At 57.0% G+C, this 16,531-nt stretch overlaps 1 protein-coding gene across 1 annotated transcript; it reads left to right on the forward strand.

Moving 5' to 3' along the window:
* The first annotated feature begins 27 nt into the window (after positions 1 to 27).
* TGM1 (transglutaminase 1) lies at positions 28 to 16,097 on the forward strand. Its single transcript, XM_058540852.1, has 15 exons — positions 28 to 2,462; positions 3,199 to 3,516; positions 3,666 to 3,854; positions 4,823 to 5,071; positions 5,450 to 5,568; positions 5,700 to 5,807; positions 6,243 to 6,417; positions 6,804 to 6,942; positions 7,074 to 7,177; positions 9,346 to 9,434; positions 9,939 to 10,092; positions 10,189 to 10,470; positions 10,595 to 10,755; positions 11,116 to 11,252; positions 15,648 to 16,097. The coding sequence occupies exons 1-15, from the start codon at positions 2,438 to 2,440 to the stop codon at positions 15,874 to 15,876; spliced, it is 2,478 nt and encodes an 825-aa protein (XP_058396835.1). The 5' UTR covers positions 28 to 2,437; the 3' UTR covers positions 15,877 to 16,097.
* Positions 16,098 to 16,531: the final 434 nt, after the last annotated feature.

Genomic DNA, 16,531 nt, shown 5'->3' on the forward strand with positions numbered 1-16,531 from the left:
GGAGTGGGTTAGGGTGTGTTGGCTCACCTCTCCACTTTCATTTTATGCTCAGTCCTGCTGTTCCCTGTCATGGAGAACCAAAGCCTCAGTGCTTGGGGCAGAGTCAGGACGAGGGCTGGATTTGAAATTTACCTCCTGGTTTGGGCTGGGATCAGGTTTGGGTTCAGGTTCTGGTTGGGGCTGGGCTACAAGGTAGCTTAAGTGTCTCCAGCTGGAAGGGCTCATGAAAGTCTCTCCCATGATCCCTGCCCCTGGCAGATGCCCATCTGCCCCGAACCCCTGACTCTCATCCACCACGGCTGAGAAGGCTGTTCCCAGAAAGAGTGGGTCATGGCGCCCTCGCTCCACCCTCTTAGAACAACACTGAATAGCATTCTGCTGTTGAAGAGCCCTGGAAGATACACTTGATCCCATTTGATCGTCACGAGCTCTCGGGGACGTGATGATTGGGCCCACTGTACTGATGAGGAAACTACTGTTGAGACATGGCCAAGATTGCTGGAACCTAAGCTGTCTCGACATCTTGGTCTGGGATTCCAGGCTGACTTTCTTGCTTTTATATTGTCATGGAATGGTTGGGCAGACCTGGCCTCAGCTCCCTGAGGTACTGAGTCGGGAGTCTGCTCCCATGGACCCCCGCCCCCACCAAGACACACAGGCACACACACAGACACGTGCACATGGTGTCCTGACTTGGAAAGCCCTGAGGCACTCCAGCCTCCTGGGGGTAGGAAAGGGGAGTGGCTTAAGGCTTAGGGCACTGAGTCAAACCTGGCTGGGTGAGGAAAGAGAAAGATTGATCAAAACAAGAGGGAGAGAATGTGCCAGGGCAATTTCCTGGTTCCCTGGAAATCTACATGGGCCCACACATGCTCGCGCACATCCAGACTCAGGGCCCGGCCCTTTCCTGTATCCATAGGGATGCACAAACAGCCCCTCAACACAGCCCTCTGGCTGACCTACGTCACACCTGCCTGGAATTTGATTTCCCCTTGTGAGTCCTCTGAGAGTGTTGGCGGTGTGGGCAGACCCTCCTGCCAGGGCTGGGGCTGGGAGCTGGACAGAAAAAGGTCGGTGTGGGTGTGGAGGGCTCCCTGTCGGGTCCTGGAGCCTCTGTCCCCACTCCCCGCGGCCCCTCCCTGCCTGATGCATCACTAGACTCAGCCTCTCCTCGAGTCACCTTCCTTGTGTCTTCTTGCCAGCCCCATTTTCACTGTCTTTCATTCAGTGTTCCATGAGCAGAGCTGGGACTCCAGTGGGATGGAAGGGAGAGACCCCCAGAACAGGGCCCCAGCCTTCCGGAAGGACTCCCAGGAGAGCCTCCGTGGAGATGCTGGCCTCTGCTGTGGGGTGCTCTCGGTGGCATCCCTGGTGTTTCTCCCAGTGCCAGGGTGGAGTGGGGTGCACACAGGTGCCTGGAGCCAGTTGGTCAGAATTCCCAGGAAGAATTCAGGTTGGAGAATCCTGGATCCCAGCTGACCAGATGCTCCTCTCACTGAGAGAAGGCGGTACTCTGCAGCCTGGGGAGGGGGCCTCAGTTCCCACCTGAGCCTCAGAACACAGGCGTCAGCCTCCCCGGAGCCCCCTGGCTGGGGGGAGAAAACAAGAGATTGCCCCTACTCTGATGCCCCATCCCAAACTTGGAGGGACACAGGAAGCTGAGGGCAGCTCACTCATGCCAGGGGCTGCGGAGCAGCTGGAGGAAGAAGGAGGGAGAGATGGGCAGGTGTCAGAGGATCTAGTAGAGCCGGCAGGTCAGGGGCTGGCTGGTGGAGCCGGTCTGAGGGCCTGGCTGCTGATGTCACCAGTCTGCAACTTGGGATCCCTGGACCTCCCTGGGCAGCATGAGTCCCAGGAGCAGGTCCATGGGCCAGTTTCACAGGGCTGAGCCGGGCCTAGGCTGCACAGGAGGCTGGCAGCAGGGGTCTGTGAGGGCACAGGCAGGTAGCCTGAGCTTGGGAACAGAGGGTCTGCTGGATAGCGGTGTGGGTGAAAGGGGCTCCCTGCCCCATTGCCCCCAGGGCTTCTCCGCCTAGGAGAAGGGTCTGCTTATGCCCCAGCCCAGCAGGAATCAGCCTGATGTAGGGTCCCTCAGGCGGGGCGGTCTCGCCAAGACCTTCCACTTTCACCCAGCCTCAGCCTTGACAGACCCCGCCCCCTCGCTAGCGCCGGCCCCACCCTGCATCCTCACGTTTCCACGGTTCCTCGAAAGGCCTCATTTCCCGCCCCTGCCTCGGAAGACAGCCCCCAGAGGTCGGGCCTCCTCCCCACAGATGAGGGATGGAGCAACCACGCTTCCTCTTCTCCCCAGCGGCGGGGCCCCGCCCTCCCCCCTCATAAACGACTTACCTGCCTGCCCCACACCTTCCACTCGTGCGGCGGCGTCCAGTCCGTCCGCCCGGTCCCATCAGTTCCACCGCGACCGCGGGACGCAGCGATGCCGTCGCCAACACCCGCACCAGGTGAGCGGCTCCGACGGGCATCGCGGTACTGAGCCCCAGCGACGCCGTCTGGGGGCCGGGCGAGGTCCGGCCCCAGCAGGTGGAGTGCGGGCCAGCCCCAGCCTGTCGGTCCCCGCGAGGCCGCCCCCGACTCCGAGACTCCGCGCCCCGGGGAGCGCGGGCTCCGAGCGCCTGCGGCGCCTGGTCCCTGCGGGCAGCTCCGTGCTGGGGTTTGACCGAAGGTGGGGAATGCCAAGGACCCCAAGCCCAGCATGTCACCCGCCTATCTTTTGCAAAGAGCCTTCGGTGGGGGATTTCTGCTAAGAAATGGGTCCTAGAGGCATCAGCTCTTGGACCTCTAGACTGAGGAGCCGGCAGGTGAGGGAGCAGGCCAGGGGATGCTCCGTGCCACTAGGTTTTGAGGCTGTGACAAGTGCCCACGCCTTCCTGGGATGGCTCCATGAGCAGGTTTCTCTCTTGGGCATCTGGTTTGGTGGATGTCTCTGTGGGAGTGAGAGGGGGAATGCTCTTCTTTGCAGTGTGGGAAGTTTCTCTAGGTGAGTCTGAAAGGAGTCTCCGTGGAGGGTCTCTGGATGGATCTGGGGGAATCTCTGGGACAAGATCAGATCATCTCTGTCATCTGGCTAGGACTTAATCAGCTCTCTGGATGGAGGGTTTCTGGGTGAGCTGGCTGGGGCGTCCTGGGTACAGGAGGTCTGAGTGGGTGATCAGAGCCTCCCCTGCCTCTTCCACCCAGGCATGACGGAAGGTCCTCGTTCAGACGTGGGCCGCTGGGGCGGGAACCCCTGGCAGCCCCCCACCACACCTTCTCCAGAGCCAGAGCCGGAGCCAGAGAGTCGTTCTCGCCGAGGAGGCCGTTCCTTCTGGGCTCGCTGCTGTGGCTGCTGCTCCTGCGGGAATAGGACAGATGATGACTTGGGGCCTGAGCCCTCCGGAGGTCGAGGGTCCCGCTCTGGGAGTCGAAGACCTGACTCCCGGGGCTCAGACTCCCGCCAGCCTGGCTCCCGAGGCAGAGGCAGTGGCGTGAATGCAACTGGAGACGGCACCATCCGAGGTGAGGCTGACCTGTCCACCTTAGCTAAGACCTGAAAGGCCTTAATGGGGCCTGGGACTCATCCTGGCATCTCTAGGGGCCTGGGAGGCCAATGATGGGGGCCTGGACTCCCCGTGGGGCTTCACTGACCCAGAGCTGTGGCCTTGCAGAGGGTATGCTGGTGGTGACCAGTGTGGATCTGCTGAGCTCCCGCTCAGACCAGAACCGCCGAGAGCACCACACGGATGAGTTTGAGTACAACGAGCTGATTGTGCGCCGAGGGCAGCCCTTCCACATGGTCCTCCTCCTGTCTCGGCCCTATGAGTCCTCCGATCACGTCGCCCTGGAGCTGCTCATTGGTCAGTGGGGCCTGCAGTGGGAAGGGTGAAGGCCCTAGACTGGCGGGGGTGCAGGCTAGCAGGGCCTCTGAGTCCTGGTATTAAGGTCAGAGGGGTGTCTTTAGGCTTCTCCTCCACCCCACTCCTCACGTCTGCCAGATAAGGCAGGTGCAATTGTGTCCCTAGGGGTGTGTCTTAGGGAGGGTCTTGGTGTCCCCGTTTTCCTAAGCTCACCCTCTTCAAGCCTCTAGGAGCGTTTGTCTTAAAAGACTTTCTCTTCAGGTGCTTGCATCAGCATCTCCTTCAGTGTTGCTGCCTCTGTATGTCTTTCCTTCTGGGTCTGCTCTCCTTCCCCAGGGTGTGGCTGGCTCTCTCTGCTCTCTCTGTCCAACTCTGTATCTCTGTCCCCATGACCCAGGACAGGTGCCTCCCTCACTGCGTTGCGTGGTGGCCGTGGACTGCCCAGGCTGATGATTATGCTGCCGCTGGGGGCGGGTGACTCCTCGTACCCCTTGATTAGGGCCTAGCCTCACCCACCCCAGCCTCTAATTTCCCAGGTACCCCCACCACCTCCACCAGGGATGCCCTGGGCTCTGGAAGCTGCAGCCCCAGGGAACAGGCAGGGCTGGCCTTCAGGATCTGGACTGCCCTTTCACATGGGCTGGGGGCATCTGGACCCAGCCAGTCTCTGGGACAGTCAGGCAGGCAGAGGGTGATGGTGACCTGGTCTCTCCTACCCACCTCAGAGTTCAATGTCTGGGGAACAGGTTTGGGATGTTGGACTGGGGCTCTGCCCTGACATGTGGGCAAACATCGGGCGGGGACAGGGCTACTCTCAGAGACTGTCACAGACTAAGGCGATGGCCCAACTCAGGGACACACACGTACTGGTTCATAGACATTCTGGGTGGGGCTGGGAGACGTCCAAGGCTCCATCCCACACCCCTCAGGGAGGCCTCACCAGCTAATTGCTGCTTCCCCCACCCCAGGAAACAACCCCGAGGTGGGCAAGGGCACCCACGTGATCATCCCAGTGGGCAAGGGGGGCAGTGGAGGCTGGAAGGCCCAGGTGACCAAGGCCAGTGGGCAGAATCTGAACCTACGGGTCCACACTTCCCCCAACGCCATCATCGGCAAGTTTCAATTCACGGTCCGCACGCGCACGGAGGCTGGCGAGTTCCAGTTGCCCTTTGACCCCCGCAATGAGATCTACATCCTCTTCAATCCCTGGTGCCCAGGTAAGCCTGCTGGAGTCAGGGCAGGAGGAGGGCAAGTCAGGGCTCCAGTTCCTAGGATCCGGCTAGGTGCCTGGGTGCCTGGCCCTAGGAGAAGCCAGCCTCCCATTGTCCAGGTAAGGGCACCTAGGTCCAGTGTAGAAAGGTGACCCACCCAAGGTCACACAGCCTCACCTCTCCTGGTGATGGGCTCTGGTTACATCCACCCTCCTCCCACCATCTGCCATGCTCGCTCTGTCCTTCCCAGTAGCAGTCCTGTCAGGCTAGAGGTGGCATCCCCTCTCTTCCTCTGTGGACATGAGTCCTGCAGAATTGGCCCAGGGGCAGGTGGGGCCAGGAGAGGGCTGGAGGGGACTTGTCATGTGTGTTCTGGGGACACAGAGGACATCGTGTATGTGGACCGTGAGGACTGGCGGCAGGAATACGTGCTTAATGAGTCTGGGAGAATTTACTACGGGACCGAAGCACAGATTGGCGAGCGGACCTGGAACTACGGCCAGGTATGGCTGGCCAAGGCCACATGCACTTTGGGGAGCTATAGGCAGGTGGGGCGGTGGGGGAGCAGGCGCTGGCCTAGGGGTGGAGCTTGGCCGCAGTGGACCATAGTCACCTGTGTCCTACCTCCTTCCAGTTTGACCACGGGGTGCTGGATGCCTGCCTGTACATCCTGGACCGGCGGGGCATGCCCTATGGAGGCCGTGGGGACCCAGTCAGTGTCTCCCGGGTCATCTCTGCCATGGTGAGCACCCTCATGTCTCTGAGCCCTACTGTGTGTCTGCCTGCTCCCTCCTCTGCACCCCCTCCTGCCCTTTCTGATTCCTCCAGGCCCCCAGCCCTGTCCCTGCCCTTGCAGAGGGTATTGTGGGGAGGGGTCTCACTCCTCTTCCCTCCCTTGCCTGCCCCCACCCCACCCTTCCTGGCTCCTGTCCCAGCTCTTGTGGAATGTAGGGCCAAACCCAAACTTGGCACACCCCGGATTCACATTCCTGTGTCAGACCAGGGATGGGGGGGCAGGTGGTTGGGGGGGGTGGGGGCGGGGCTCAGATTGCTGGCGAGATCCTGAGACATTTCCGGGTAAAGGGTGGTTGCAGGGTCAGGGGCTGGGCTGGGGAACCATATGGCCGGTCCTGAGCCTCTCCCCCAACCTCCCCCGACCCCATCCTGTCCTGGACAGGTGAACTCCTTGGATGACAATGGGGTCCTGATTGGGAACTGGTCTGGCGATTACTCCCGAGGCACCAACCCGTCAGCATGGGTGGGCAGCGTGGAGATCCTACTCAGCTACCTGCGCACTGGCTATTCTGTCCCCTACGGCCAGTGCTGGGTCTTCGCCGGTGTGACCACCACAGGTAGTGGAAGGACGGGGACAGGAGGAGGGAGGGAAGCAGGTTCCACCTTCCCGAGTGAGCCAGGTCCAGCTGTGGCTACATTGCAGGGGCAGGCTGCTGTGGATGGTAGGCTGGCCTTAATTACCGTTAATTAGTGTTAATAACCGAGAGAGGCCTAGGGGAGAGGAAGGAGAAGGAACAGGCAGGGACAAGGCCAAGCAGGTGGCCTTGCTTCCCCTAACCCCCAACGCTCCCTGCCCCAAAGCCCTCCTGACCCTAATGACCCCTGACCCAGCTTGGCAACCCCAGTTGCCCTTGTCCCCCTGCTGTTCCTGACCTGACACCTCACCTGCCCCCAACTCTGCCCTGGCTCCGGGCCCTAAACCCCAACCCTGGCTCCTCTGCAGTGCTGCGCTGCCTGGGCCTGGCCACCCGCACTGTCACCAACTTCAACTCAGCGCACGACACAGACACGTCCCTCACCATGGACATCTACTTTGACGAGAACATGAAGCCACTTGAGCACCTGAACCATGATTCTGTTTGGTGAGGCTGGGGCGGGGGCTGGACTGCCGTCTCTGGTGAGGAACCGTGACCTGAGGCCTGGAGGCCGAGGTGGGGTGCTGGGGAGGCCTGGACGGGCTGCTCAGACCCAGCCCTCCCTCTTGTCCATCCAGGAACTTCCACGTGTGGAACGACTGTTGGATGAAGAGGCCAGACCTGCCCTCAGGCTTTGACGGGTGGCAGGTTGTGGACGCCACACCCCAGGAGACCAGCAGTGGTGAGACGGGGCCCTGCCTGGCTCCCGTACCCCACTTTGGCCCCCTCCCAGCTCCCCAACCTGCTAACAAACTCCAGAGCGTCAGCGCTAGGCTGGGCCTCAGAGCCTGGTCCTTTAACATCAAGGTTCTTTAAACCAGCTTATCAGTGAAGTCACTGTAGGGCCCTTAGTTTATTGCCACCTTCCTGCATAACTATTTATTTGCCTAAATTTTATTTATTTATAATTCCTCAGAGGGTTAATTACTCAGATGGTTCAAAAGTCAAAAGATGCAAGAGAATTCAGTGAGAGGTTTCCCTCCCCCAACAAATCCACTGTTCTCACTTGCTTTTTTACTTGTAGGTCCCGGAGATAATTAATTGAAGGGCCCTTTTATTTATATATTTTTTAAAGATAAAAAATTGTCATTATTCTAAGTAATACATGCTTGGAAGGAAAAAAAAACATAGAATTGAACAATGTAAATTGTAAAAGTTCCCTATTCTCTCTGAAGAGGCTTTTGTTTTGTTTTAAGTAAATTTCTAGGTCCTACCCCAGACCTGATACATCAGACATTCCAGGGTAGATTCTAGGAATATCTATTTTTGGAAGTTCCCCTGGTGATGCTGAAGATCAGCTGGGTCTGGGACCGACTCCAAGCCCTTGTGGGACACGTGGCAAGTGATGGCACAGAGAGGGACAGTGACTTTCTCTAGGACACAGAGCGCTAGGTCAGCAGCAGAGCACACCCGGTCCCTGACTCCCTCCCTTTCTAACCCACGTTCTCACTTTTGCCAAGTCCCTCTCCTGTCTATTTGGTTGCTCGCTGTGAGTTATATATACAGTATAGAAAAAATCAGGGTTCAGATGGGTTTAAAGAAGAAAACAGCCCCTATGATGGAGACCTATGACATAATCACTGATGACATAACCTACTAGTCCCTTTTCTGTGTCCACATGCATGTTTCTGCAAAAATTAGAGCTGCCATACACTCTGTTCTCAAACAGGTATCGTGTCCCGGTCCCCCCTCCAGCCCCGGGCGGCTGGGCCTGCTTCCTTCCCCCCTCTCCCTTCCTTGTCCCGGGTCCAATGGTCCATGCCTGGCCTGCATTCCTCCTCTGGTCTCTGGCCAGACCCCTCCCGCTCTGTCATCTGCCCCTGAGTTGTGTAACCCAGTGATGCCTGTGATGCTGGAACAGCCTGGCCCAGGACCCCAGGAGATCTGAGTTCCTGCCCCCACGCTGGGAAGCGGTGGGGTAGGCGGCAGGCAGCGGCTTTGGGGCCAGCCAGCCCCGGGCTTGATTCCAGCTTGATCACTTCTTAGATACGTCATCTCGAGCAAGTTCCTTGCACCTTTGGGTTCTGGTGTTTTTGTGTGTAATATGGGGATAACATGTACCATGTAGGGTGGTTGGGAGAATTACATGAGATCATTATACATTAGAGAGACCAGCAGCATGCCTGGAATAGTCCCTACTGATAAATCTTAGCTCCTTCCATTCTCTCTGTATCTAAGTGTCCTGTGAGATCCTGACATCTGCTTTGCCTCACTGAGCCTCAGTTTCCCCAGCTGTAAAGGGGACCGTAGTGCTAGGTGTTTTCTAAGATTCTTTCCTGTTGGATGGCCCTCCCTTCCTGTTCTGTGTCCTTTCCTGCCAAGCCTCCTCCCTGTCAGGCCATCTCCTCTAGAAAACCCTCCTGAGCACAATGAGGACAGACTCTATTTCCCACCAGCTCCGCCCCCACCTCCCCACAGAGAGCACACAGCGGGCTGTAGAGCTGAGAGTTTGTCTGGATCTTTCTGGAATGGTGGCTGCGGTGTCATTACTTTCCCAGCCAGCATGCAGAGCCACCATGGGCTCTGGGTTTGATTTGATGTAGGATGTGGGGTCCTGACCTCTGGGGGTCACAGATGGCCAATATCCAGCTTCAGCCAGTAGAGGAAAAGTATACGATGACTTAGTGATCCAGGCAGTCTTGTCCCACGGTTGGCCCCGCCCCACCCCCTGCTGACTGAGGCCAAATGGAACCATGCTCTTCTTTGTTTTCCTTCCCTGGGTTGGACCAGGTGGCACCGACCCTGAGGCAGTGGGCACTGGGCCTGGGTGGGTGGGCCTCTCCCCAGGATCTGAGGGTCCCCCTTGGCCTCCTTGGATCTTTCACCTCCATCCTGCCCTCACTCCCCTAGGCATCTTCTGCTGTGGCCCCTGCTCTGTGGAGTCCATCAAGAATGGCCTGGTCTACATGAAGTACGACACCCCTTTCATTTTTGCTGAGGTGAGGGCTGTGCTCCAGGCGCCTTCTTGGGCAGTCCGGAGGGACCAGAGCTCTGGCCTCTGTCCGGGTTCTCTAGTCCTGGCTTCACCGCTGACTGACTAGCTGTGTGACCTTGGGCAAGTCACTCTTTCTATGAGTCTTAGTTTCCTCAACTGTAAAAAAGGGATAAAAATGGCTGCCGTGCTTCCTGTACTCGGGATCAAAAGAAATAATGGGTATGGAACTGCTTAATAAGTCATAAAGCCAGTGAATGAGCATAAGGGATTATTGTTATTAATGCCAAAATGCGCTGCAAGGAGCCTCCCAGACCAGCTTCCCTGCTCTCTGGTCTTGTCTGGCTCAGCTTGGAAAGTCGCCCAGTTTGGCTCTGCCGGGAAGCTCCCAACCTTCGGATCTGGCCTTCCTTGCAGCGCCAGGATCGGAGAAGGCAGCTGGGAATCAGGCCCAGCCTCAGACCCTCTGGCTCGCTCATTCCTGGCTCACAGCCCCCACACCCACCAACAGGTGAACAGCGATAAGGTTTACTGGCAGCGGCAGGCTGATGGCAGCTTCAAGATTGTGTACGTGGAGGAGAAGGCCATTGGCACGCTCATCATCACAAAGGCCATTGGCTCCCACATGCGGGAGGACGTCACCCACATCTATAAGCACCCAGAAGGTACTGTCCTCCCAACCTGGCCAGCTCCGGCCCATGCCAAGTGTTCCTGCTGAGCACTTGCCCATACTGGCTTCACCCTTGACCCTCAACCCCCAGGCTCAGAAGCAGAGCGGAAGGCAGTGGAGACAGCAGCAGCCCATGGCAGCAAACCCAACGTGTACGCCACCCGGGACTCGGCTGAGGATGTGGCCTTGCAGGTGGAGTCACAGGACGCAGTGATGGGGCAGGACCTGACGGTCTGCGTGGTGCTGACCAATCGCGGCGGCAGCCTCCGCACTGTGAAGCTGCACCTGTACCTCTCTGTCACCTTCTACACGGGTGTCACTGGGTCCGTCTTCAAGGAGAGCAAGAAAGAAGTGGTGCTGCAGCCAGGGGCCTGTAAGTGCTCCTTCCCGGGCTCTGCCCCCTGGGCGGCTGGGCACCCCGGGGCTGTGAACCTGGAGACCCCGGGGGGCCGTGTCTGGGGAAGCAGGCCCCGGTGACACCATGCTTTTCTCCCCAGCGGACCGTGTGGACATGCCCGTGGCTTACAGGGAATACCAGCCCCACCTCGTGGACCAGGGGGCCATGCTGCTCAATGTCTCGGGCCACGTCAAGGAGAACGGGCAGGTGCTGGCCAAGCAGCATACCTTCCGTCTGCGCACCCCGGACCTCTCTCTCACGGTGAGTGCAGCTTGCTGGGCCTCGGGGATGGCCAGGGGCTGGGGGAGATCGGAGGGGAAAGGGAGAGGGCGCTGAGCCAGGAGTAGTTCCAGGAGAAGTTCAGGGACTGGCTCTGAGCTCTTGGGCCTCAGTTTCCTCATCTGGAAAATGAGATCTCATATCCCCGATGCTGTGATAGCTTCAGCTGGGGAGTGAGTTGGAGTTTCCTCTCTGGCTTTTGGGGAGCCTTTTCTTGGGGGCAGAAATGTGGGACTTGGGGAGGTTTTGATTCTAAGGAGTTTTCCCTCTCTGGTGGGGTGTATGGTCCCCATGTGGCTGGCCAGGGTCTCTGATGTGGGGGTGGGCCTCTCTTTCCCTTAGTTATTGGGGGCAGCTGTGGTGGGCCAGGAGTGCGAAGTGCAGATTGTCTTCAAGAACCCCCTGCCTGTCACCCTCACCAACGTCGTCTTCCGGCTCGAGGGCTCCGGGCTACAGAGACCCAAGATCCTCAACGTTGGGTGAGTCTGGCCTCTCTCCTGCCCCTGCAGCTGCCCTTGCCTGCCTCCTGGGCTGCCCTGGGTCCCAGCTTTGCTTCTCTCTCGGTCAGGATGGGTACGGTGTGTCAGGGCCCAGCCAAGGAGCCTGGGGCCAGTGGGCAGTACCTCCCGACTCAGTTCAGTCTAAACAGCATTTCAGGAGACTTGCTGCGGGCCTGTGCTGGGCTCCGTGTCCCTGCCCTGCCTCCCATCTCAGTAGGGAGCTAAAACTTCCCGTGGGAATCGTCAGCACCTCCTCACAAACATCGCCCAGCTCTCAGGCGTTGACCGGGCACTTTCAGGAACATTATCTCATTTAGAGACTACAAAAACCCTTTAAAGGACATTAGAGAGCATCCTATGGTTAAAAGCAAAGCTTTGTGGGGCCGGCCCCGTGGCGTAGCGGTTAAGTGCACGCACTCTGCTGCTGGAGGCCCAGGTTCGGATCCTGGGCGCGCACTGACACACCGCTTGTCAGGCCATGCTGTGGTGGCGTCCCATACAAAGTGGAGGAAGATCGGCATGGATGTAAGCTCAGGGCCAGTCTTCCTCAGCAAAAAGTGGAGGATTGGTGTGGATGTTAGCTCAGGGCTGATCTTCCTCACAAAAAAAATTTTAAAAAAAGGCAAAGCTTTGGGATCCTAAAGGCTTGGGTTCAGGTCCCAGCTCCATCACTCACTGGCTACGCGCCCTCAGGCAAGTGACTTATCTCCTCTAAGGCTCAGTTTTGTCCCCTGTAAAGTGGGGATCACCATGGGACCTGGCTCTGAGGTCGTAGTGAGACTCAGAGGAGAGGATACACAGAAAGTGTGTAGCTGGTTCGTGGCACAAAGTCAGGGCTCTGTTGGGAGTGGTCAGCCACACTTTACAGACGGGAAGGCTGGGGCCACGTCTCACAGGGGCGCACAGCTCATGAGGGGCAGACTCTGCTCTTCCCGCCGTCACACGCACCGCGCACAGGCTCTCAAGCTTCTTGCCTGGTTTGTGCCATGAGGGCCGAGCAGCAGTTCCAGAGGAGAGGGCCCCACACCCCAGGCCCTACCCCAGCCCTCCTGAGCCTGACCCTGGGCCAGACGAGGCTCTGTGCCCAGTGAGGGCACACACAGTGCTTGTGTTCCTGGCGTGTGCTGTTGTCTCTGACACAGACCCACATGCTGCCCTGTCTCTTTCCAGGAACAGCACAGAGGGAAAGCAGAGAAGGCCAGAGGCTGACCTTTAAGATCAGCTTTCTGGGGACAGGGGTGGGCATTTTCCTCTTTTGACAAAGGCCTGTGTAGAGGGGCCGGGTGAGGGAAGCAGAAGGTCCCTGCCCAGCTGCCCACCCTTGCCCCTCACAGCAGGCTCTGCCTGGTGGTGGCCACTTTTGTCAACAAGCCAAAGCTGAAAATGTTGCTCTCCTGATCTCTGCCTCAGCCTGGCCCCTGGATGATGTGACATGTCATGAAGGAGTGCTTTCCTCATGTCGCCCTGTAAGGGTCTCTGGCAGCTTAGAGAATGGAGCCCGGGACTCCCAGAGAGCTCGCCTGGCAGGCGACTCCCACCTGCAGATGCTGGAGGGAGGGTGCCCTGTTCTGAGGGATCCCCAGAGCTGGGCGCCCCTCAGCAGCCTCGCCAGACCTTTGATTCTTGCCCCCACCTGGGAGTAAGTGAGGACCACTGAGCTGAGTGTCAGACACCTGGCCCTCTCTTCAGCTGTGGAGCTTGTGTGAGTCTCCCCCCGTTTAAAGGCCCCAGTCTTCCCACCAGTAAATGAGAGGATTTGGATGATGGTTTTTCAAGGCAGGACCTCCTTGGACATTCTGTGTCTCCTCGGCTGCTGCGAGCCCGGGCCAGGGCCTCCAGGACAATTGAGAGACCCGAGGGGGAAGTCCCTGAGCTGTCGGTTGGAATATATTAGATTCCAAGATGGGTGTTACTTTGCTCTCATTTGCACATCAAAGGTTGTGGTATGGAACCCCATTATAGCATAAGGTGTGCCACCCAGCATGGTGACTGGCCACTTAATAAACATTCCAGAACTTACTCCTCCAGATGGCTGTTGTCACCACCAAAGCAGTCACCAAGGGAGGCTGGAAGTCTGTTCCAAACCCTTCTCAGGGATTTCCCCCAGAGCCTGAATCATATTCTCTAGAATGTCCTTTAGGTGGCCTTCTTGTGGGGGTGGATTTGACTTTGGGGAAACAGCCTGAAGTCATTTAGAGCTAATTCTAATTAATAAGGTGGCCAAACAAGGTGGGTAATAATGCCCTTTTCCATCAGAAATGAAGCTTGGCTGTAGAGGAGGTTTAAAAAATGTTTTGAGCACTGGCAACATGGTTGAACAGTACATAATTGAAGGAAAATGTTAATTTGGATATCTAAGTTCTGATGTCCTTGTCAGGGAGTTGGTTTCATTATCTGCGCTCAGCTACAGGCACGTTACAGCTGATGAGCTCAGCTGAAACTCGAAAATGGGTGTGGCGAAGGTCTCGCCTGACACTAAGACCAGGGCAGGGAGAGATCTTGACATCCCCAGCTGGAACCTGGAAAGCAACTTCTCTTGGAAATAATGTTAAAAGCTAGGTTCTGAAATAGTACAGTTCAATTATAGTGTGGGTTAAATAGACTTTTGAAGGCTGGTCTGAGCCTAAACAACTTTAACCTTTTGTCTGTGGAAAGTGGGCACAAATTAAAAACACAGATTTTTAAAAACCAGCCAGAGTAGAACCTACCTGTTAAATCACAAACTTAATTTCTAGTTACATATTATGATAGGAAGTCTGGAAATTCAGTCTATAACATAACAGGTAGGCTATGTATGTCTCCTTGCCCTCCCCCTCCTTTCCTCCTTCATGGAGCTTGGAGGCACCTTCCAGACCATCTGATCCCACCTCCTTATTTTATATTCATGTCCATTTTACAGAGCAGAAAGTGAGGATCAGAGACAGTCAGTAACTTGTCCTAAACCACACAGCTAACAGTGGTAGAAGAAGGAGGACAGAGTGGTCCAGGGAAGCCCCTTGGAAGCAGGCTCCAAGCTAAATGTTTTGTCCCAAGGAAAGCTCATCCTTGAAGTTGGGATGTTGGCTCATTCCCTTGTAGGACTGAGGCATCTGCACAGGGTCTGGCTCCAGAGAGGGTCCCCAAGACAGGCTTGGGTTGAGTAGGGGCCAGAGCTAAGGGTTCAGGCAGATGCAGGAAAGGACAGAAGCTAACAGGCACGAGTAGATGTGGTATAAATGCAATCACGTTCAGTGTGTAAAGCGCACAATCAGATTCCGGAGGAGCTCAGAGCAGGGCGGGATTCATTTTCCTGAGGGCAGGGGGTGCTCAAGGCAGCCCTCACTGAGGAGATGGTGCCAGCTGGGCCTGGAGGCTGCCCAGGGGCACAGCATGAAAAGGGAGGTGAGCTCAGGGATGGGAAGGAGCTCGGTGGGCAGGAGGAGTGGTGGGGGATGATGAGGCGGGGCAGGCGGGCAGGTGGGCTGAGTCAGAATGAGCGTGTGTTTCGGGTTAGGGAGATGAGGTCTAATCCTGTAACCACCAAGGAAGCCAAGCCCTTGAAGGGTTTAGTTCACCTCCGAGTGGTTAGAGAATAGAATGGAAAAATGAGATGGGAGGCAACGAGGCCGGTTAGAAAGCTGGGGAAATTGTGATTCCCAGAGGAGTGGTCTGGGAATAGATTTTCAGAGATCCATGAAGAAGGGAGAAAATAAAGACACTGTAGTGTGTGTGTGTGTGTGTGTGAGTGTGTGTGTGCATGCACATGTATGCCTCTCTCACTCTTTCAATCACACACACACACGCACACAAGAGTGTATATCAATTTAAAGGTGCCAATTGTCTATTCTTGGGAAAGACTTTCCTTTTTTTCTGAGATAACATCCTTCTAATATCTTAGGGTATTAAAATGCTCCTTCTTCTTTGGAAGGATGATCGTGGTAGAGGATAATTAATTTTCTTACACTTTCTTGGTAAAACTGAAAGTGTTTGGCAATACTGTGTTGAGCCCCGAAGTCTCCTTTCAAAGTTTCCTTCGTCTTGGAGACCCCAGGCAGGATGGGGATGGTCTGGTTAGGCAGGAGCCTCGATGATGGAGAGGAGGGGAGGCAGGGCAGCAGTCTGTCTAGGTGTTTATGGGAGCGGGGAGGGAGGAGTCCTGGATGATGAGGAGATTTCCAGTTCAGGGCGCTGGGTGGGTGGCCGCTGATCTGGTCCTGTGGAGGCGGCTGGGGGGGTCAGGCTTTATCCTAGTCATGGGCGTGGAGATTCCAGCTGAGCCCAGAAATGCCTGAAGGGCCCCACCTTCTCCTCCTTCCTTCCTGGCTGCCCCATCAGTCCTCATTCCCCACTCCACCCCCAGTCACCCCAGGCCCATGACCCTGTCTCTGCCCACAGGGACATTGGGGGCAACGAGACAGTGACGCTGCGCCAGACGTTCGTGCCTGTGCGACCAGGCCCCCGCCAGCTCATCGCCAGCTTGGACAGTCCACAGCTCTCCCAGGTGCACGGTGTCATCCAAGTGGACGTGGCCCCAGCCTCTGGGGGCGGGAGCTTCTTCTCAGACGCTGGAGGCAACAGGAGCTCAGGAGAGACCATCCCTATGGCTTCTAGAGGTGGGGCTTAGCCCTGGGCCAGGAGCAATGGGACTGGAGTCGGAGGAGCAAGGACACGGCCTCAAGACAGGCCTCCCCACAGAGTGGCTCCCCAGGAGCTTAGGTGGGGAGGCCGGGGCACCTGGGGAGGGAGCCCATCTTCACTTGCACTGGGTGGCACAGATGCTAATAAACTGTTTTTTAATGAAGCTGCTGTTCTGTCCATCGGTCAGTCCATGCCAGGCCAAGGAGTGTGGACCCACGGTCTGTCTCGGGGATGCACGGGCATTTCTGGCTCCCCTGTTCTGAGAAGCGTGGCTGGCCGGTCAGCGAGGGTGCCAGCTCAGCAGCTCTTGAGACAGGGCCTGCTTAGCGTCAGGACAACCTCCAGTGCTTACCTGACCAGTCTCCTCCCACCCCAGGGGGCTTCTACTGACCAAAGCCCTTTTGAAACCCCCTGCGTTAGGGTGGGACTGCCCCCCTTCCATGGCACCCACTGTGGGAGAGAAGGACCTAAATTCCCTTTTCTAGGCACATGGTTGAGGAAGAAATAGGCTGGAAGACTCTCTGAGCAGCAAAAGCCAATTTCCAATATTTATTTTCAAATATCCTTGTCTAAGAATTTTTACAAAAGTAATACATGTTCAGGGCCGGCCCCGTGGCTTAGCGGTTAAGTGTGTGTGCTCC

Source organism: Diceros bicornis, chromosome 5 (assembly GCF_020826845.1).
Source record: "Diceros bicornis minor isolate mBicDic1 chromosome 5, mDicBic1.mat.cur, whole genome shotgun sequence".
In the NCBI taxonomy this organism is placed as follows: domain Eukaryota; kingdom Metazoa; phylum Chordata; class Mammalia; order Perissodactyla; family Rhinocerotidae; genus Diceros; species Diceros bicornis.